Genomic DNA, 23120 nt, shown 5'->3' with positions numbered 1-23120 from the left:
AATCAGAGTTATCATGTCTTGAAAATAAGTATCAGTTTTTATTCATCCCTCATAATAAAACATAAGGTGACGACTAGGAAATAAATTGGGTATTATTTATAATCAAATAAGATCTTTGATTAGACATAATTTGCATGCACAAACACACACACACACGCACACACACACACACACACACACACACACACACACACACATGCACACGCAGGCAGATCAAAAGGAGCTAAGTTTTTACATTATATAACAAAGCCTTGGAGCCACAAGGGTCCAAATAGATATTTGGGGCTAATGTGATATTTTTTCTGCTAAACTAAACAACTTCTGAGCCAAACGCAGCCCGTCGTTGGATTTCTTTTGAAAAGTAAAGAATAACAGATTAAGAGTGGTGATGCTCTCGCCAGCTCTGAATGCAGTAGGCAGTGCTCCCAGCAGCAGAAGAAACAAAAAGAAATGAGAAGAGACGCTCAATTAAAAATCTGAATGTTTCATTTCAACATGATGGCTCTAAATGGCCGCAGCCCCAAAGTAAAAAAAAATAAAATGTGTCTTTCTTTCGTGTAACCTTACAGTTCTACAGACGCTATAGTGTAGTCGATATATGCATTGAGATTGTTTATGTGTGATGTTGTGTGCTAGCTAGCTAGGACTGAAGCTAACTGGGTACACACACGGTCCTCTGTGATTGAGGGAGACAGCAGCAGCAATCGTGACTCACAGAAAAGACAACAAAGGAGTGGTTTATGGTCAAACTAACAGAGGAATATGCCTTTTTCCCCCTCCTCGTTCAGTCACCCAACCTTACTGATCATACTTTTCAGGAAACAAACTGTACATGAAGCTGGGCTGCAGTACCGGTCTGGCAGAGCCTCACTAGGGAAGATACCAAGTGTATGCTGATATCTGTAGGCTGTAGACTTCAGTCACTCGCTTATTTATTTATTTATGTGAGCCTTTATTTATTCAGGAGATTTGCTCTGAGAGCGACGCTCTCTTTTTCAGGAGCGCTGTGATTACACTCACACAGCACACATTCACACCTGGAAGCTGCCCAATAAAGCACATTCTGATCGCTTGGCCACAGCAATGTCGGGGCTTTTAAAAGCCTTGCTCTGTGACAGTAATAAGGGTGGGGGCAAGTGTTTATCTTTCCATTTTCTCCACCAATACTTATCCTGCCGGTGTATATTTGAGCCCCTACGATTGAGGAACTTGGTCACAGCCATTGTACTCCCTGGACAGGTTGCCAGTCTATCATAGGGCAGACACATATACATATTCACATTCAATACACAATTTACCGTCATCAGTTTTCCAATTCACTTAATCTGTCTTGTTCAGTGGCTGGCACTAGGTGACAGGATTTACTGCTGACTCACCCTATAAGTGATTTCCTTACAAACATATTAAAAACAAGTGTAGGTCATACCATAGCAATTGCTACATCTAACCATCACCTATGTGTCCCTCTCTGCCACATGTATTGTGTGTACATGATAGCACATTGCACATTTCTTCTCTACGCCTTTTATTCAATGTGTGCTTCCAGTCTGTGTGACATTTTAATCTGGTTTGCAACGACAACAGTTTGTTATTCGTCGGCAAAAGGTGCACTTTATAGAGTTGGATTTGTTTTGAGATCAGTAAGGTCACAAGACAACGAGATTCCAAAACGTTTGGTAAGACTGGACTGAGAAACATTATTTGAGCATGTATCATCAAAGCAAATTAAACTTTTGATAGTTGTCTTGCATTACTGAGTGCTTTGTGAAATGAATTTGGTAAGAGTCATTAATCAACTTCTAAGAGAACATAAAGGATGCAAACAAAAAAGATTTCTGATACTAATCCTTGACATATTTTCCCTAAATATTCAATAAGCTACATTTGCTAAAGAACTCATTTTGAGGTGTTTGTGTCTGAAGTGCTCACCTTAATGACGCAACGGGATATTAAGCTGATTAAAGTTTAAATGAGACATGGCTTCAGACCTTAGTCGAAACAGATATCATATAACCGACACCATGTCATATCACAAGACATTATTGCCAAGGTTGAACTCCATATTAATAGCGTATTGGGATGTGGGGCATATTGTGTTGTTTTAGCATTTTAGCATTGAGCCGTCTCTTTAATCATAAAGCTGGTGGCTCTTAATTATCCCAGGTAAATGCAGCCACATTCACATTTATAATTGACCTAAAAGTCCAATCACGTAAGTGCATTAGTAACACAGCGAGCACGAGTTTTGAGTTTAAATTGAATGACCACGGGGCCATAATTTAGAGTGCCCTCTTTGTGTTGGTGTTTTTTTTAGATGTTGTGTCCATTCAATTGCTTGTTCTTTATTTCTTAAAAGCTGATTTTTATGCTGGAAGTAACTCAGTGCAGCTCTTCCCCTGCACACCTTTAAATTAAACATTTACATTTGTCCGTGGAGATTTCTCTAGGATTTATTGTAGGTTAATTAAATTCTCTCTCCACTGTCATTTGCAACCTTATTTTAATACATCGTCCCAACGTTGCACCTGCTCTTTAAAGATGAATCATGTCTCACACTTGGCCCCTTGCAAATTGTATGAACATTATTAAGTGCGGGTGGTCCCACTTATATAATCCTGCGCCAATCCTTCCCTATATGATGAATATGCATAAAGGAGATTAGGGCACCTCACTGATTTCACACATGATGTTGCTTTGTCAGCCCTTCAAGACGTGTTAGTCTGTTTGACAGATACAGTAACTTGTCTTAAGGCACAGCATGCAACTGAAGCAAGGTGCACAAGTGTTCCTTTCTTTCTTTGAACATCACACACTGTGCAAAACATGTAAGCAAGATGAACTCAAGAACTTTTTATTTTGCATCTGTTCAGCTCCATGCGGAGGGCAGTATGGTGGATCTGAAGGAGTTGTTTTGTCTCCGAACTACCCTTTAAACTACACCACGAGACAAACTTGTTCCTACTACATCACTGTGTCCACGCAGTTTGGTAAGTACACTAGTGATCACACCATGTAGTATGCTTACAATGCATGCTATCAACGAAACACCGACACTAAAGATAATTGAGATCTTTATTTATTTCTGATGCATTTCCTTTTTGTCATATGCCCTTGTCCATCCCCTTCAGTGGTGTTCGGTCAGTTTGCTGTGTTCCAGACAGCGATGAATGACTCAGTGGAGCTGTTTGATGGAGCCAATGAGAATGCTCGATTGCTCAGCTCCCTGGCTGGGTCACATTCAGGTGAGTCTCTAATTGGCCAATAATAGTGCCACACAGCTGAAGGAACGCCATTGGTTCAAGCTGCCAAGAAATACACTCTTGTATGATAGTGACTCAGCATGACATTAGATATTTATTTTTATAACTGCCATTAGGTTCTATTGTTTAAAAAAAAATAGATATATAATTTTTGTGTGGTTCTGAGCACATAGTTGAGGAAAAGAAAGTCAAATAATGATATTGTCTGTAGGAAAGCGGCTCTCGGGGGCTGTAGAACACAGCACCAGTGGTCGTTATCACAATTTATTTGACAGTGACGAATGTGGTGCAAATCCATTATGGGGTTATCTCAACAAGGAGAAATCAGCAGTGGGGAAGCCTCTCACTGGGGCCATACGATAAACAACAGAGCCGCTTTTTTTGCCTTATTCTCCACCTTTTTAGTCGTCCCGGCTGGGCAACTTTTTAAGTCACTGCACACACTCAGCGATGAAAGATAAGTCAACGTTTGATGTGGATGACTTTTGTATGAAGAAATGAAATATAAAGTAATATTGATTAATGGAGGTCTTTCATTGCCTCGTTGTTTTTTTGTCGGTTCTTGTGTTGTGTGTTAACGGCCAGGGGGCATGCTGCGGGGGAGTCCCACTGGAACTGACATTTAGTTTCTTTCATTAGAAACATGGGTTTAAAAAAAAAATGACTTTCTCTGTAATGTTTATTCAGTCGTGTGTGTTTAAAGAATCATAAGTTGGGAAAATGGAGCTCTTTGATAAAGAGCAAGACTGCAACTGCCAATGATATTATCTTTCCGCTGTTGGAGTTCAGTAGAGTTTGATCAAAAAAGAAAACACATCAATCAAAAACAAGAGAAAACACAAACATATCTAGACAGGTGTGATAGTTGCCCGGGGTGTTTATTTCAATGTTTAAACAAAGGTTGTTCTTACATTGATGGATCAGGGAGCGTGTACTGTATGTCAACATAATGTTACCTAGGAGGAACTGACAGTTTAATGTTTGGCTAAATGTAGCTGAACATTACGCAATTCATCTCTATCTAACTACTATCCATCTAAGTTAGTTCAAAGGAAAAGAGGTCCATTTACATTATATTATATAATGTCGAAAAAAGGCGTGTTATTCCCTGCAGTTAATTTGGGTTCTAAATTCCCCTTTTGGCTAATACTGGCTGCAAATGAATGAAACAGACCAGGCTGTACGAAATAATGTTAACCGCATCATTACCCTATCACACATGCACACACACACACACACACACACACACAAACACACACACACACACACACACACAAATAGACACACACACACCCGCACACACACAAACATAATGTTTGTAGCACATTGCTCCAGCTAACTGAGTGATTATCCTGACACACACGTATTAGCACACAAACACGCACGCCAAACTCACACCTACACACACACACACACGTCCGACGCAGCTAATGATGGTCCTAAATGTCAGCCACACCAGACCATGTTTGCTCATTTATCACTGTTACTTTGTTTGCTTGTTTATGTGTGTGCATATAAATCTCTGTGTGCATGGGTCTGTGAGTTTGTTCTTGCATTCTGAATATCTTGGGGACCACATTTTACCTCAAGGCGAAATTGAAACACCCTGCAAAGTGCTAAGTTATGAATATAAACCAGGAGAGTAAAATTGTATGGTTATGAGTATCCGTGGAGCAGCCAGTCAGTGTACGCTGTGTGTGTGTGTGTGTGTGTGTGTGTGTGTGTGTGTGTGTGTAATTTTTCATATTGAAATGTATGCCTTTATGTTTAGTGTCTCAGTTGCTGCGTGCTTTCAGGAGAGAAAGTTAAACTGTTTTTAGCATTCATTCTGAAGTCATTACTTTATCTTCTGTGTGTGTGTGTGTGTGTGTGTGTGTGTGTGTGTGTGTGTGTGTGTGTGTGTGTAATTGTTTCTCCCAGGAGAGACTTTGCCATTGGCAACTTCCAATCAGATAATGCTGCGGTTCAATGCTAAGAGTGGCCAGTCAGCCAGAGGCTTTCACTTTGTATACCAAGGTAACTCACTCTGTTTGTCTCTCTACTTCTCTTTCTCTTTCTCTCTCTCTCTCTCACACACATACAGACACACACACACTTACACACACACACTTACACACACAACAAGTTGCATTCAATTGAAGTTCAACATGAAAGCCTCTCTACTGACAACTATATTTCTGTTCTTTCTTTCTCTCTCCGTCTTTGTCTCATGGTATTTAATTGCTGTCATCACTGTCAGCTGTGCCTCGCACCAGTGACAGTCAGTGCAGTTCAGTGCCGGAGCCTCGGTACGGCAGGCGCATCAGTTCAGAGTTCTCAGCCGGCTCTGTGGTTCGGTTCGAGTGCAGTCCAGGCTATCTGCTGAAGGGATCCAGTGCTATCCGGTGCCAAGCCGTACCAGGTGCCCTCGCACAATGGAATTCTACAACACCCAGCTGTATAGGTAAGGCTTACCAACGCTGAGAATGCTCTATGCTGCTCCAAAAGTAGGAAATCCAGTCATTTCTGTGATATTTATATTTATTTATATATGCTGTAAGAGTTTAGTTTTTTTTTGCATTAATTCTAACAAACTCAATGTACTGTATGCCTGGCTGCGTGACACCTCCCTTCGCTGAGACCCAAGTCTTTTTTTTGCAAACAGCCTCAAATGTCACCCCAGTATATACCATGACTAATGTTTGTTATGATATTTTCTGTCGCTGGCTCACTGTAGTGGTAATCTGAAAACACCATATTGTCCCTGGGTGTGCAGGGGCCATATCCCAACAACCTGTCCTATCTGTTAAGCTATTTAGTCAACACACTTTGCCAACACATCCATATTTGATGTCTCCATTCTAGTCCCCTGCAGTGGCAATTTGACTGAACGTCGCGGTACGATACTGTCTCCTGGCTATCCTGAACCCTACCCAAACAGTCTCAACTGTCTGTGGAGGATACATGTCAGCGAAGGGGCTGGGATACAGGTATAGATGTGTCTACAGTTATGAATAGATAAGGAATGTTTAAACACCTACGCTAAAAGATTCACATACATTTGGAAGGCTGCTATGTTCATATTTTTTTTCACCGTTTGCTATTTAGATCCAAGTGATGACGTTTGCTACCGAGCACAACTGGGACTCTCTGGAGATCTACGATGGGGGAGACATGACAGCTCCTAAATTAGGTTCATTTTCTGGTATGACAATATGCTCACAGACGCCCAAACACACATATATGCGCACACACACACACACACATATACACATATGAACACACAAACCCATGCACGCAAGCACTCTGAAGATTATGATGGATGAGATATGACAGCTTCTAAACTATAGACACACACACATGCTCACAGATTGACAGAAGCAGACACACACACACACACACACACACACACACACACACACACACACACACACACACAGTTTGACAGACACGTATGCACAAGAACTATGATGAATTAGTTATGACAGGTCTTACCCTATAGATACACACACAAACAGCACACACTGGAGGTCTATGATGGATGAGTTGTTATACCCAAATGTATGGTTTGCGTCTTAAAAAATTAACCTTTCCTTTTTTTAAACATGGAATTTTTCCTCAGTTTGAGGAAGAGAAGAAAGTAGGGAGGGAGGGAGGGGGATAATTTCACCAAGAGGTTGAGTGAAAGATGGAAGAAAAGAGAGAGAGAGAAAGGAGAGAGAGGAGACAGGATGGGATGAAGAATGATCTAACCTTTTCCAATTTCCCAGCGGAGTTTCCCTTGTGACCTGCCCCGAGCACATACCTGTCACATACCTCTCTCACATAAAACACGTCGCCCATAGGGCAACACGCACAGTACACACACAAATGACTGTGCCCTTCTCGAGGAGGCACACTGGGGAGCTGCCCACTATAACCACAGTGATCCGGGGTTGGCCACTGAGCAGCTTCACAGGGGCCGATAAGTGTTGCTTCACATAAGGACACTAAAATGCTAGCTGTCCACGGAGGGCAAAGGAGTTGTTCACCTCCTCTACACATAATTTCACAGCTGGTCCCAGGATTTACACAAGCCCTTGTGGTCTACTTGTATGCCCTTTGTTGGATTTCATGAAGTTTCCAATTTTCATATGCATACCTTTGTATTTTATCACCTGGTAAACATTTTCCAGCAAAACCAGTTTGTGCATGCCAGAGATGGTGCAGGGCACACAAGAATGACAGATTAACTGATTATGTCGTATGTTTATCTCTGTTTTTTTAAAGGAACCACTGCTCCCGCCCTCCTCAACTCAACGTCCAATCAGCTCCTCCTGCACTTTCAGAGCGACATCAGTGTGGTGGCTGCAGGTTTTCACCTCGAATACAAGAGTGAGTTAGTGTTTTCAAAAACACCCGATAGATAGACTGATGTAATGATTGACTGGTCTCAAAATGATACTACTGAGGTAAAATAACTATGGAGTGAGTGAATAGTCGCTGGAGCGTGTACACACACACACACACACATGCACACGCACACACACACACACACACACACACGCACACGCGCGCGCTCACACACACACACACACAGTGTTGAAGCCAAAATCCTTAACATCAAATGAAGAGTCAGTGACCGGAACTGGTACTGCCCGAAAGCACTCACACACTGGAGCACACACAAAACACACCTGGAAGGACATAAACATGATATACTGTATGTAGACTCAGACAAATACATACACAGGCACAAGGGTTCTTGCCTGCGTCATCCTCACAGAAATATGTACAGTAGACGGACACAGGTACAGACATGGATGTTAACATCATGCATGTACACACATGCAAAACTCTTTGGGCATGGTTGCACTTTTTTAGTCCTTTATAGTTATTTAACTCGGAATCACTTCCAGATCAATGAGCATGTCCCCTTTTATGAGTGTGTGTAGTACGTGTGTGTTTGCACGTGTGTGTGTGTGTCTGTGTGTGTTTGTGTGCGTGTGTAGTTGAGTGCACACATTTGTGGCTCAGTGGCTGTAAAACCTGTGAGAATAGCTACTTTTGGGGACAGTTCATCTCGTCTGCTTCCTTATTTTTTTGTCACAATGTATTTCTGACTGTACTTTAGTCTAATCCTTTAAAGGTGCTCCGAGGAACTTTCAGTTTGTGTTAATTCTTGCACCCCTTTGTACAAATGCGATAGTGTTTTTAGTACGCCAGCTGTCGTTCCTGGGTTAGCGTAACCATGACAAAGGCATTAAGAAAAACTATATACAAATAGCATTCTTAGCACTGATGGTCTTGTTTGCTGTAACATGTCATTTGTGATCATCAGAGGAAAAATGACTGTTTCAGAAATATTTAAAAGTTCCTCGTAGCACCTTTAAATGCAGCTTGTCTTACGTTATGTGCAATATCGATACCTGACTCTTAGATTTGAACTGGTTCCCTTCCTAAACAGTATTCTTAATAATCCTCAGATTCAAATGGCACTTGGTCAAGCCACTCTTGTATTGTGTAGTTGTTGCTTGATTGTGGCTCAGGCCTGCATCTCTTTATTAATCCGAGAGCAGTGCAGGTGGTGGTCTCTTTGTGCTTGTTTTGGCTTTTCTTCTCCTAAATGTCTCCTAGTTTCCATGGGGACATGTTTTGTCAAATTATTTGAACACAACTAGCTTTTTTCATTTGTGACACATCATACTGCGGCTGTTGGTGTCCCTTCTCTCTTTTTTTGAGTCTGTTTGGATCAGGTCTGACTTTACTTGCATTCCATGTCAGATTTCTTGTCATGGTCACCATATGCAAATAGATATACATAAAAAAAATATATGTTATACTGTCTAGACAATAAAGAATAATAATCAGGTCATTGTGATGCATTGCATGCCTTTGTGTATTAGCCTATGTTCAAACAATATTATGTTTCAGTTTCAGTTTTGAGTTTATTCGTCAGGTAGGTAACATAGGGTCGACAATGCAATGAATTGTACTGGATGAGATTCAGGTAAAGTCAGCATTATTGCCTTGCAGTAATATAAAAGTATAAAAAATCACTAAAACGATAAAAGAACAGAATTAATGAAATATAAGGAATTGCCATACAATATGTAACATTGCACCACCATCACCTTAAAAAAAAAAAAATATATATATATATATATATATATATATATATATATATATATATATATATATCAGCATCAGAGTTCTTGCAGGACTTAAATGTCAGTTGTGCTCATTTCAAAATAATTGCCAATTGCCGATTCCTTTTTGTTCCAAGTTATACCTCAGATGTTTCCTTACAGGAGCTCTTGCCAGAAAGTAGACTTCTAATTATTTTCTTTTGACACAGTGACAGTCAACTTACCTGTCCAATAGGGAAAACGAACAAAGACACCAAAATGAGTATTCCCACAAAGAAGATGTTTCACTGGGATCTCAAATAACAAGTATAAAAACGTATTACCTTACAAAGACATTTAAAAATACATTTAAACACAAGATGCTTGCTAATGATTTTCCCTTTGTGGTTTTTAAATTCCCAATTAATACTTTTCAACACAAATACCAAGAGTAGCTTAACTATTCCTGGACCTGTTTCTGTCATAATACAAAATCTAGTATTGTGCACCTACAGTAGATCATTCACTGTACTGTCTTTGGTTGTCTACTGTTTCCTGTTTAAAAAGGGGAAAAAAACACCATTTAGCTATTGGGTTGCTAAAATGTCCCCTTGTCAGTTTTGCAGTAATGTGATGGCTTGTGTAAATTGACCAAATCATCTGCGTGGGTTACGTAATGATTGCGCCGATGATGCGCTCGTCATTTGGAGCTGACGAAAGGGACTTTTTCTGCTAAAGGGCAGAGTGAGTCGTCTCTCTCCCTTGTCTGTCCTCAAGTAAACTGGAACAGAAGTATAGTAAATCCAGTCAGTTAGACTTAAATGCTGACACTGTCTAGTGGTAGTCTAGTGGCCCGAGTGGGACGCTTTGTGGTGCTGTCAGCAGTTCACAGACCATCGCTTCTCTGTCATAACCGGGGAGAACAGGGTGCAGTTTGCTAGGGCACGCAAGCACACACACACACACGCGCACACACACACACAGACACACAAACACACACACAGGCGCGCACACACGTGCTCACACTCACACTCAAACACACACACGCAAACACACACACACACACACACACACACACACACACCACACAAACACACTCACTGAGAGAAAGATGGTCAGCCAAATGGAATAGTTTCATTGATCAGCTGCCCTGACAGTCTGCTGATTCTCTCCCTAATAATACACTGTGTCTGCATGGGTCTCAAGCAGCTATTTCACTTCTGCTCCATCTAAAGTAAGCCCCCCTCATCTCTCGCTGTAGGCACACACTCACATAACATTCACAGTCATGTGTGCACACACACACACACACACACACACACACACACACACACACACACACACACACACACATAGATAGACACTCATTCACTCACAAATGTCATACACTGGGGCTGGGCCACCCGGATGTGTGTTTGTGTGTGTTTGTGCCTTGAGCTCAGTAGGATCACATCATTTTGCTGGTGGGAAGGCAGATAATGAACCAACAAGACCAGCCACGAACACACAAACAAACACACACACACACACACACACACACACACACACACACACACACACACACTGTTTTTATGCTCGCTCCCTCTCCCACCCCTGTGTTGCCATGGTAACTGCTCTAGGGCAGTCTCCTGCGGAAGTTTCCATGTGAAACACACACGCCAGACAGAAACCGCACACACAGACAAGCTCCTGCTGATACATTTTGATAAAGGGCTGGCTGCTGTCAAACTTATTAATGATGTGCTTAACCTTCATACTGTTGGGAATACACAGACATAGTCATTATGTTCCCTTCACATTTAAGCACATTTCATAGGCCTATGTCAATGCTGCTTTTTTATGCTAATAACTGTCAATTCCTCTATGGGCTCTTGTTCTCATGTGTTGAAAACCCAAATCAACCAAGATACATTATTATCCTGTGGAATGCAAACCACTAGGTACAGACATAAGCTCCACTGCTGTGTGTATTTCAATTTAACTGACAATTTAATAAGAGAAAGGTTACATGCAAGCGAAGGAAGGAGAGGGGAAAAGCAATGGTACGGTTGTTCTTGACAAGTACCAAAGCATAGACAAGTTACAGATCAGAATAGAGAAGTTGTTTTGCTGTCACTTTAGTGTATTACATTTTTTTTATTAACCATTATAACATTGATAACAAAGGTCACCCATCAGTGTGGACATTACTTGAGCCAGAGGCTAAGATTGTTAACATAGAGAATGTAATACTAAAATGAATATTAGTAATGCCGAAGTTCATCTTGTTTCTGCCCCCCTCTGTTTTCCTTCCTGCAGCTGTTGGTCTTACCACCTGTCCAGAGCCACTGATCCAAGCCAATGGAATTAAAACAGGAGACAGGTATATGGTCAATGAGGTGGTAGCATTCACCTGTGAACCCGGCTACACGTTACAGGTAATGAACAGACACACAAACCGACCAATAAACATAAATGTACTGTATTGTCGATACATACAAATGATTAGTCTGACTGTTAGCAGGTAACTACTGGGTCCCACATGTTGTGGCTGGATTTAATTCAAATGCATTCATTCACATTGTTACATGTTTAGCAGACTAAATATACTGAATATTAAGAAGCAAAACTGCTATGTATATACATACAATACAATTAACACATTTCTAATTTTGATAAAAACAAACAGAAATAATTTTCAACTTTTTAGATGAAGTAAAAATGTAATTAAACATATTAAAAAGATTTCACATTGTTTCTTCTTCTTCTTTACCTTTTTCATAAAGAAATAAAACTCACTTTATCGATGACAATGCACCAAATGACATCATAGCATCTTAGTTTATTGAACCTATTGACCTTCTGTGTGACCCTTCAGGGCCACTCTCACATTTCCTGCATGCCTGGGACTGTGCGCCGATGGAACTACCCACCACCTCTCTGCATAGGTAACACGCAATCACACACACACACACACACACACACACACACACACACTGCTCTGCTTTTAAGAATAGCCGATCGATTGGGGTTGAAAGTATGTTCTGAAACTATGATGCTCACAATAAACTTTAAGGCCTGCACCGCAAACTGACAGAAGCATTCAAGTGGTTACGATATGTCACATTAAAAAAAGAACTTCCCCAGGTTTATGGTCAAACGATCTTAACAGAGTTGTTTAGAAAACTGCTGTATGATGAATTTTTACCACCTGTCATTATTTAATTTTTAGAGTAATACCAATCTGTTTTATTTCATTCATGTAATAACATGTTGGTGTGTCAAATATCAATATGTTTTGTTACAAAACCAAGCCACCTGCAGGTCAGTTGAAACTGAAAGCAACAGTTCTCCTGTATAAGGACTTTGGCCTCTTTGATTTATGAAACAGTACCATGGTGTAATCTGGCAGTCAAATCATTTTTGAAAATGACTCTGCATCTGTTTACATTAACATGCTACAGGACCTTTCATCTTTAACTAATTTATCAAACATGTAAACATTGAATAACTACAAAACCACCAATCCCCTTGAAAGGACTCGCAAACCCGTTTGGTTGCTTTTTTCCTGTTGTATTTTTTCTTGTTGAGCTTCTTTGCTGTGAATATAATAGGATAAATTGATGATCTCTACTGTGTGTATACTGCTCATGCGTTGCCTGTTCTTACCATGTATTGGATGTGTCTATGTTGTCTGTGTTGTCAGCTCGTTGCGGCGGGGTGCTGTCTGAGATGAGTGGTGTCATCCTTAGCCCAGGATTTCCTGGCAACTACCCCGGCAACCTGGACTGCACCTGGCAAATCACCCTGCCAACTGGATATGGTAAGTATTATGGGATGAAAGGACATTTCTGAAAAAAAAGGAATATGTCACTTTCCGTACATCTGTTGGTGATGTGAAAAAACAGACCTTCTTTTTTTTAGCACAATAACTCCAGCAGTAAAGCACGGTCGATTGAAAGCTTCACCACATGTTTAATTGGGGGCTAACACATGGCGTGTGCTGTTTAACAACTACAGAAATGGATTGTTTGAATAGGGCACAGCTTTTGTGCTTTGTTCGTGCATGGCCGCCTAAACAGTACATCCCTGTGTGAAATCATGCCAAGGTTTTGGACGTTATGATTTTTATTTTCAGAAAATATAATATTGTCCACAAATGACAATACAATTTGATTTAACTACAGTTGTATGTTCAGTGCAAGTTGTCAATTGTAACACATGTTAATACTTGCATACACCATAGTATACTGTACATACTGTATATGTATATATAACGCCGAATGCTATTCCATTTTATTTTATAAATGTTATTATATTTAGATTTTTTTAATGGCTTACGTCCAAGATTCTCCTTTCCACTTGCATGCTTTTCTTGATATATTTGATAAGGCATTGTTGAGGGAAGAACAATGAATTTCATTTCCTCTGTTTATTCAACATATCTCCGTTTTATACACACTCTTAAAGTAATGTAAAGTTCAATAGTTATTATTAGATACATAAAATATAGGTTTGCAGCATATGTGTTATCAAATTAAACCCTTTTAACTATAAATCACATATAGTGTAATTATCATGTATTATGTATTCTATATGGTCTTTTATATTCTGTGTATTTTCTTTTCTCTAGGAGCCCATATTCAGTTCCAAAACTTCTCTTCAGAAGACAACCATGACTTCCTAGAGGTCCGGGCTGGACCACAGCACAGCTCTGCTCTGATTGGACAGTTCACCGGCTCACAGATCCCTCCCCCTTTGCTGAGCACCACACACCTGACCATCATCCACTTCTACAGTGACCACTCAGAGAACAGGCCGGGGTTCAAACTGACCTATCAAGGTGAGATTTTAAGACTAAGTAAGATGTTGTTCTTTTTTATGGGACATGACAACAAACCCAAAAGGCCAACAACCCTGAGGTATTGCTGCAGGCACCCGTCAAAGGGATGCGGAGGGAACTGACCTGTATTCAAATTTAGCCTACTGTTTATTTGGAGTAGGGATCACGCCATGTTTGCTTGAAGATTTAAAATAAAAAATAAATAAAACAACAATTCTCCTCACATGTTCTGGATGAATTAACTTCCAAATCCGTGTCGCCAAATTACAGAGGCTTCCCAATTCTAAGAAAATGAAGTGTAGGTTTATTTTTTTTTCTTAACGTATTGCTATGAGGTTTTTGAGCTTTGATCTGTGGATGAGTCATTCTAAAGACTTAAGAACCTTATGGCGTTGCTCTCATCATTAGAAGAGATGGATTGTTATTAAGCCCCTGTGAGAGACTGGCATCCTGTCCAGCAGGCTTTACTCTTAGCCCAGAGTAATTCACTTCAAAGACACAAGAGATGCGCTTTGGGTATATAACAGACAAACTACAACAAGGCTTACTAGCTTACACATAAAATAAGCTTACCCACAGTAGTCACATGCATGTAATAGTGTTTCCCTTTTGTCCCGATTTGCAAGTCCCCTAACACTGATATCTTGTCACTGTTAATTTCCATTTTTTAATTAATAATAATAATTGATAAGATTTACATAGCGCTTTTCTAGACACCGAAAGACGTTAAACAGTCAAAGACACTGTTGGCATGATGTGCACATTTGTGTGAGTGTGTAAATGTTACTTGAATGAATCTTACTTGCCACCCAAAAAAATTGAGAACGCAAAATCACCTTCGGATTTATGACACGTGCGCACCAGCCGATTTTGTTGGTACCACTGTGCTATTGTTAGTAGATCAGAACCATTCAGAACTGACAGGAGGAGAAATCAGCATACTGACACGGCACCAGGAAATCCGTTTGCGTAGGTGTGTCAAGGATAAAGCGGTGACGTTTATGGGGAGAAGAATGGCATGGCAAAGAATAATAGATCAGAAGAAAAAAACTGAAACTGGTGGAGGACTGAGGCCACCTGATCTGTCAGCCCGAGATGAAAGATTGTCTGGAATAAGTGTGGGGGGGAAGTGATGAAATCCAGCAAGGACTGTCACCCAAAGGTCATTTTATTTCATAATTCTAAAGATTATATTTTAAATTTTTTTCTTCCTCTTTTTTTCTTTTTATATTATGACCACAATCAAATTAGAAACTTGCAGACATTTGCGATGCAAACGGTTATATTTTTTTATATATTGACATTTTCATAATGCATTGAAAGCTGGGACTGGGAACTGATCTTTTATATATATATAGTTGAATATTTTAATTATGAAAATAATTTATGAAGATTAAAGTACATTGAATTCACTGTTATATAATACATTTGGCCAATGCATTATTAAATTAACAGTTTGAAACATATTTTATATGCCTTTAATCAATGTATTTAGTTGAACAGTGTGTGTTTACAGTCAACCCTTTGTCATTTGTGCGTACGCATGATCTGAGGAAGTTCTACGTTTCTTTTCAGAATACATAGAAATTCAGGTACTGAAACATTGATAAAGCCTGGAATGTGTGCGTACACACAGTTAAAGCACTGTTAGCAAATGTGGCCTATTGAGTTGAACCATGTTCTTTTTACTAACAGCTTTGTAGGGAGGATACAATACATGCAGAAGATTTGTGATACTGTGTTGAATGGACACAAGTGGTTATGCTCTAGCCTTGACCTATGCTTTCACCCATGCACCACTCAAATGAAAATCCACAAAACATCACAGGAATATGTGCTTTGTGCCAAAAAAAAATGTGCGTGAACATAATAGGAAAAATACCTGCGCACTGGCTAATAAATGTGTAAAGGATTTGTGATTCCAATTTTGCTTTGTGGAACTCTGACATTGAACTGTCTCTGTTGTAGTTGTCACAGCTGCAAGTACTCCCACTGCCACTGCCACTCTTTTAGCCTGATATTTTGATATCCCCCTCATGTTCCCCTTGAGGTTGCTTTCACACGGGGCCTCTACATCTGTCCTGCTTTTCTTTTTCCTCCTTTATTTCCACACAATCCAGTTACTTTTGCCAATAGTTGTTTACCTGAAGGGATCCTCATGTCCCACAGCACTGGTGTTCTAAAGCATGCTTTGTGGCCATCTCCCATCTGGACTGTGGGTAGTGGAGCCCATTCTTTGTGGCAACACGGCTATTCCTGTGCCTTGATTGTGTTGTGTGCAGTTCCCTCCTATATGTTTTCGATCCTTCTACTACCAGCACAGACTCCCCCAGTGTCATTGTTGCAATATGTGCACACTTTAGATGTTGTCTAATAATGCAGACCCTGTGATACTGTCCTGGTACTGAGTAGTCTGTTCTTGTGCTATGATATGGTATCCATCTATGTCTCTAGCCTCTTCTCTCTACTGCTTCTCCAAAGTCAGATGTCTTTGTTCTCTGTCATTGGCACATCTATCGGAGGGTCTTGGCTCACCATATGACACTCATGCAGAGTGAGATTATGTGGCCCTGAGTAGACCCGGTGATACTGGCATTTCCTCAAGCAAGTGCTGGCGGGCTTGCCACATGCGTAATGCATGTGCCAGATAACTGTTTAGGAGGAGATGTGAACTATTGACGTTGCTGCTTCTTTCAACTGGAAGCCCTTGCTGTGGGTCATGGATATTTAATGCCCCCTTTGAGTCCATTCGGTGTAGATGGGAAAAGTGGTTTGGGTATGATGAATTGCAACTGTCATCTTGGAGTTCGTTTTTTTGGACTTGGAAGGCAGAAAAAAGGTTTACTGTGTAAGGCTGCAGTAGAGTAGACTAGAGAGAATCAAATATACATTGCGTTTAATAATATCAGTATGCAGTAACTGCACTCCTTTCTATCTAGCTTGCCGCAGCACAGCATATTTTATATCCTGATTTTCCATCTTGACACTTTCAAAAACAGGTATTTTTCTTGAAATTAAACTGGAGTACTTCTACACTGGCAGTCACTTTTGTTCATCTCCCTCTCTCTCTCTCTCTCTCTCTCTCTCTCTCTCTCTCTCTCTCTCTCTCTCTCTCTCTCTCTCTCTCTTTCTTTCTTTAGCCTATCAACTTCAGAACTGCCAGGACCCGTATCCCTTCCCCAATGGTGACATCATCAACAGTGGCTACAGTGCTGGCCAATCAGTGACTTTTCAGTGCTACCCTGGCTATGTTTTGATTGGACATCCAGTGCTGACTTGCCTGCACGGGACCAACCGGAAGTGGAACCACCCCTTTCCACGCTGTGAGGGTAACTACAGCCAATTACTTTAATATTGCTAAAATGTAGAATTCTTATATTAGCCAGTTAATGTTATCGTCTGTGTGCTATCATTTCTACTCCACAACATCCCCATCCCTCACATACCAATTGTAATTGAAAAACCTAGACATTTAAAAAAAAATGGCTGTTATCCTTATTGATTTTCAGTTAATTCAATGTCATCTTGTATTGGTATCACGAGCCAGCAGTGTAAGCAGTTAGGCAGAAAGTAAATATTCTTGTGTCATTTGCATCATTTGCTTCAGTAGCACAATCATTCCTCTTTTTACTACCCCTGCTACTACTGCTGCTGCTTCTACTACTGCCAATAATGATGATCATTGTATTCCCTGATCGTCTACATTTCAGCAGTTATTCTTTCGCACCATCCCTTGCAGGGTCTAGCATGTTAGAAAGGAAGCAATACATTTGCAAATAGATAATCTTATAACTCTGCTTTTTATACAGCTCCCTGTGGCTATAATGTCACGGCTGAAAACGGGACCATCTATTCACCTCAGTACCCCACTGAATACCCCAACTCCCAGGACTGTGGCTGGCTCATCACTGTTCCCCACGGACACGGAGTCTATATCAACTTTACCTTATTGCAGACAGAGCCGGTCACTGATTACATCGCTGTCTGGTAAGTCTGGCTAGCACACAGGCACGCACACCCTCACATACAAAAAAATACATAGGTTTCTTTTTAATGTTGCCCTTTATCCTGGGACTGTTCTCATCACTACAGGGTAAGTTTTGAATGCACTATTCTGCTCTCTGCACACTAAAAAGAAAATGTTAAAGTTCTAAGTTTTTGCTCATCTACTTCTATCCTCTCATACCCATACACATTCCGCCACACAGACTTGTTGGGGAATATTTCTTTGGTATATCTTCAACTTCACATAAACACATTCTTGCCTGTAACAAAGGTATACATATCAATATGTGTCAATTGTTTGCGACTTCATCACACGCAAACCCATATGTATAGTTTGCTGATACACAGGGATTACATGCATGCACATATAATCACATATACTGCTCTATGCATATATACTGACTCTCCTGCAGTAATAATTGGATTGGTGTGGGGGTTAGATTGTAATGTAGGGAGTGTGAGAGAGTAATGCATTTACAATGGGACCACTGACCAATTCAATCTAACTCAGTGCCATGGCCATACACAGACCCGGGCGAAGGGGCTCAGGAACTCTGGCAGTAATGATGAGATTCAGTGGGGAGTGGGGAAATGTAATGAAAGAAGTTGCGGAGATGGATTCACAAAATCCAACGGGACTCAGCTGGATCTGACAAGCCTGGGTCAGTCCAAGAGAGAAATGAAACACTTTCTGTTTGCATTGTGTTATTAATTAGAAAACATTGAACGAGTGAATTTATTAGGAACACAATTGAGATCATGGCTAATTTAGTGTGAGAAAATAAATATGTGGACTGTGGGGGCGAGGTCAGCTTTTTTCATTTCCAGGCTCAACAGTCAAGCTCCAGGGAGTGAGGAGTTGAAATTCAGGCAGTGGGAAAGTAATACATTCACCGTCCGTGACTTACCAGCTTTCAATCTCGTCGCGCTACCCAGAGCCATGGATACAGCATCGGGGTTATTTTGCAGTTGCAAATTGATTTTGGTGATTTATGTGTTTTTGGCACATTTCATGTGGAACAGAATTATAAAATTGCATTCACAGATCGTAGGGAACCGAAGGACATCTGTAATGGGAGATTACTGCATACATGATGGACTGTTGCACTGCTGAATCGAGCTATGTCTCAGACACATGTATATATATATATTGGGAGGTGACTGGGGGCTCACACTGCGTTTGTTACACCCAGTAGGATTCCATTGACAGTACCTTCCATGGCCTTAAACAGATTTAGAGTGGGTGATCCAAAGGTTACTGCTGCTGCATGACAGCCATGTAAACAGAACTGAAACTTACATCAACAAACTGGGTCTGAATATCAAAGATAGTCTTATTCTATTAATAGATGTATTTAAAGGGGGTATGCAATTCTGGAGAATGCATGTTGTCAACATCACTTATGTCAAAATTAAAGAATATCTCCTCACAATCCACTACTTGTCCATACTGTGTGTTAACAAAACAAAAATGCAGTGTTAAAACACAGCTTAGGCCGTGGTGCAGTGGGTGAGGGCGTCACCCCAAGCCCCGTACCACAACCGGGTTCGAATCGCGCCCGGGTCAGTTCTCTGCATGTCTTCCCCTCTCTGCCCCATTTCACCTCTGTCTCTACACACAAAAATATCTTAAAAAAATAAATAAAAATGCTTAGGCAAAGGGGGCCCACCATAGCTAGCAACATGCTTGTTTACAGAGCCTAGGCTGTGTATTAACATTGATTTTCTTTTTTTCAGTGCACACAGAACGGTGAGAGAGGTTGCTGTTCATTGGGAGATATTCACTTATTGACAAAAAAATGACAAAAAGTGTTCCTGACAACAAGCTTTCTCCAAAATCCCTGACCCCACCCTTAATGTGTCTAAAATCAATCAATTACTATTTCAGTATTGTAGATTTTATGTGCGATTAACTACAAGCAGTCTCCCACAAAATATGTATTTTGTTTTACGCTGTAAAGTAGAGAATGACATCAGCACAGGTGCAACATTCATAGTTGCCTTTGGTTTGTTTGGACAGATCAAAGGTCTTAGCATCAGTGATTCTGGCCAACTTTTATTTATTTATTTTTCAGAGATGCACTCACTGCTCATATGTGCACCAACAGATCTTATATTCTATCTTATATCCTTGTGTTATGTGCCAGTGTTTTTAGGTGAGATTCTGGGTACTATTGACTTGCCCGGATAGAAACAAATGTTATTTTCCGGTGTACGGTTGGGCCGATGTGAGAGGTGCTATACGGTTTACTGGGAATTATCGCTCAACATCCTATTTAGATTTGAAACACAGGCATTCTGAATTTAGTTTAAATTATGTAGAAATATCATGAATAATGTGCATCAGCGCAGAATTGGCACTGAAACAGAATAACCGCAATTAGCTCACTGTTTACACTAGAGGTTAAGATTGGGGCCATTGCTTTTGTTATGATTTGGACATTTGTCTATTCAGCTTTCTGAATTCAATTAGCCTGAGAGTGGGGCAAAGACACAATATATGCTCTGTGTGAGCTGCTGGGTTAATAAGAAGTTGATTGGGAGCACAATTTTGATTGCATATTGAATTTTAAGTGGTTAACTTTAAGTGTTTGATCCCAAAATGAGTTATACTGCATTTGAATAAGCCAAATAAGCCAGGCCTATTATTGATTTAAAAAAAAAAGGATATGTACAGTGGAGCGCTATCGGCCATAGTTACGGTGCATATTTAAAGGTGTTTATTGTGCACTGCACATGCTGGGGCAATGCACATACGTACAATGACATAAAGAGTAATCCTTTAATATGTTTTCTTAAGTTCAGGCCAAGCATTGAACTTGTGCAGTGCCATCAATAACAGCTGACTCTTGCAGTCCCCAGTCACATTCAAACAAGTCAATGAGGTAGTTTTTACGACCCGAGGATCGGATGCATTTTTCCCTTTTCTGATCATTTATTCTACCACTATAGCTGTCAGTGGTTTTGCGGATTTTGTTCCTTCTCCAGCCTCCTCTTCTAGTCATTTCTCATTAATCAAACTTGTGAGGGATGTCTTTTGCCTTATGTAATATGTGCTGTATATACGGTATCACTCACTGATGTGTATCTGCTGGTTTTGTCCCTGTATTTCCCCTGGGGTTTGTGTGACGACAAATGCATCCAGATGTCACGGACTGACTCTATGGTCTGCCACCAGTTGTGTTTGGCCTATTGCCCATTATCACTGGACCATTTCTAACAGTGGGCTAGGGCTCTAACAGCAGAGCAACACGGTATTGCTTATGATGCTGTATACTCACACAATCAAATGCAGTTGCTTAACAGCGTTGAACAATTATTATGTGTGCTACTGGTGCTTTTTATATAATATTTAGTTCATCCCAGTGCTTTATCTAAATAACGGAAATAAGTAAAAATTATGAGGAATGCTTTTTTATTTTTTTTTAAATCACTCAGAGTGAAAATGCTAGTCATTCAACATCAGAAAATTACAGCACTCAACTATAATGCAGCCTCTCAGATCGGCAGGGTATACCAATTTAGATACATCACAATATTTCAAGTCCCACAAACCCAGAAAAAGGTATTCCCGTATTACAGTATTGTTGTTAAATCAATGTCTCTTCTAACTATTTCACGTGGTGCATTTGCATCTCCATCATGAAGACATCAATTCAAGTGCGCTGCCATTACTGCAAAGGGAAGAAAGAAGGATACAATAAAGTGTAGGCCTATTGTGTGGTGGTGAGTCACGTCAGCTTCTATGACTATAAAATTCGACCCTATTGTCAAGCGCACTGTGCTTGTGTCAATCATCTGTAATAGATTGACAGATAAATAGACAGTCCTTAATCTTAATGAATCAACATTTTTCTTTTCATAATTTCCAGAGGTTAGGCTCCTTTTAAAGTATGTGGTAGAATGTTCAGCAAGTGTTGACGCTCACACCAGCAGATAGCATCATATTGCTTGAAGGCACTGACTTCATTAAATGGCTTTTCACAGGAGCCTCATTGAGGGAAAGGTCACTAACCAATACTGTCAGCCAGAAAGTCTACATTTTTCTCTGTGCTGTTGTTGGATTTCTGCACTTTTCTAGGAAGAACTTTCCAATCATAAATATAGCCCTCCAAAGTACATATTTTAATACATCAAATATGTCCTTTTGGGCTAGGAAAATCAATGCTCTGGGTTTGTCTATTTCTCAGAAAGTACAGCCACAAAATGTTCACTGAGTTTTCTGTGAAATTACCCAAATAGCACATTTTAATTCTCCAAAATCAGCCCCCCAACACCTTCAGAGGACCATGAATTATTGAGGAGCCAAGAGATCCCGGGCACTCTTCATCATGAATTAAAATTTCAAAACCCTTGTTTAACTCAATGGACATATTCATAAAAAAAAATGAAACTGTGCATTTAGGGAACTTTAGAAAAATGTAACCTTTCAACAACATTCAGTGATTAATGAGTGCAGTTAAGCCTTTAATCCTCGGGCTTTGTTCAATTAGCTTGTTTGAAATTGAAAAAAAGTTCCATAAGTTCATATTTGTCCTAACCTCTGACTTTCATTCATAGCTGTGGCACACACATGTTTGACTGTGTCTGACACCCATTGGCAGTTTGTCTATTCAGTATGATTTTAATAATCAAATCACACCCGCACATACTCATTTAGCCTGTTTTTTATTGCTATTATGGATTTCCATTATAGAGGATCTGCAGAGCCAGTTTTGGAGATACTTGTAATTAAAAAATATATATTTTTGGATGAGGGGGTAGTGCACTTCTGCAACATGAAATGATCATTCAGAACCCAATCTCAGTAAACATCAAATTGTATTTAACTCCTCAGCCGATGGTAAATGTAAAATGAAAAGAGTTTATTTAAATCACCTATAGGGTAGAAACAGTACTTTTAATAATAATAATTTATTCTTTTTGTAGCCGTTTGCTACAATGTAT

At 40.1% G+C, this 23120-nt stretch overlaps 1 protein-coding gene across 1 annotated transcript in view; it reads left to right on the top strand.

Annotated features, from left to right (window-relative positions):
- The window catches only part of LOC307249482 (CUB and sushi domain-containing protein 1-like), a gene marked incomplete at both ends in the record, with an annotated part of 421303 nt that overhangs the window by 345277 nt on the left and 52906 nt on the right, over positions 1–23120 (top strand). Inside the window, 13 exons of the mRNA XM_080026212.1 lie at positions 2871–2987; positions 3129–3242; positions 5181–5276; positions 5500–5703; positions 6105–6229; positions 6348–6444; positions 7509–7613; positions 11645–11763; positions 12204–12273; positions 13032–13148; positions 13959–14168; positions 17309–17497; positions 17978–18155. Coding sequence (XP_079882338.1) covers positions 2871–2987; positions 3129–3242; positions 5181–5276; positions 5500–5703; positions 6105–6229; positions 6348–6444; positions 7509–7613; positions 11645–11763; positions 12204–12273; positions 13032–13148; positions 13959–14168; positions 17309–17497; positions 17978–18155 — 1741 coding nt within the window. The remainder of the gene's footprint in view (positions 1–2870; positions 2988–3128; positions 3243–5180; positions 5277–5499; positions 5704–6104; positions 6230–6347; positions 6445–7508; positions 7614–11644; positions 11764–12203; positions 12274–13031; positions 13149–13958; positions 14169–17308; positions 17498–17977; positions 18156–23120) is intronic.

This window comes from Ammodytes marinus (genome assembly GCF_949987685.1).
Source record: "Ammodytes marinus genome assembly, chromosome: 1".
NCBI lineage: Eukaryota > Metazoa > Chordata > Actinopteri > Uranoscopiformes > Ammodytidae > Ammodytes > Ammodytes marinus.
This window is presented reverse-complemented; position numbering and strand designations above follow the sequence as displayed.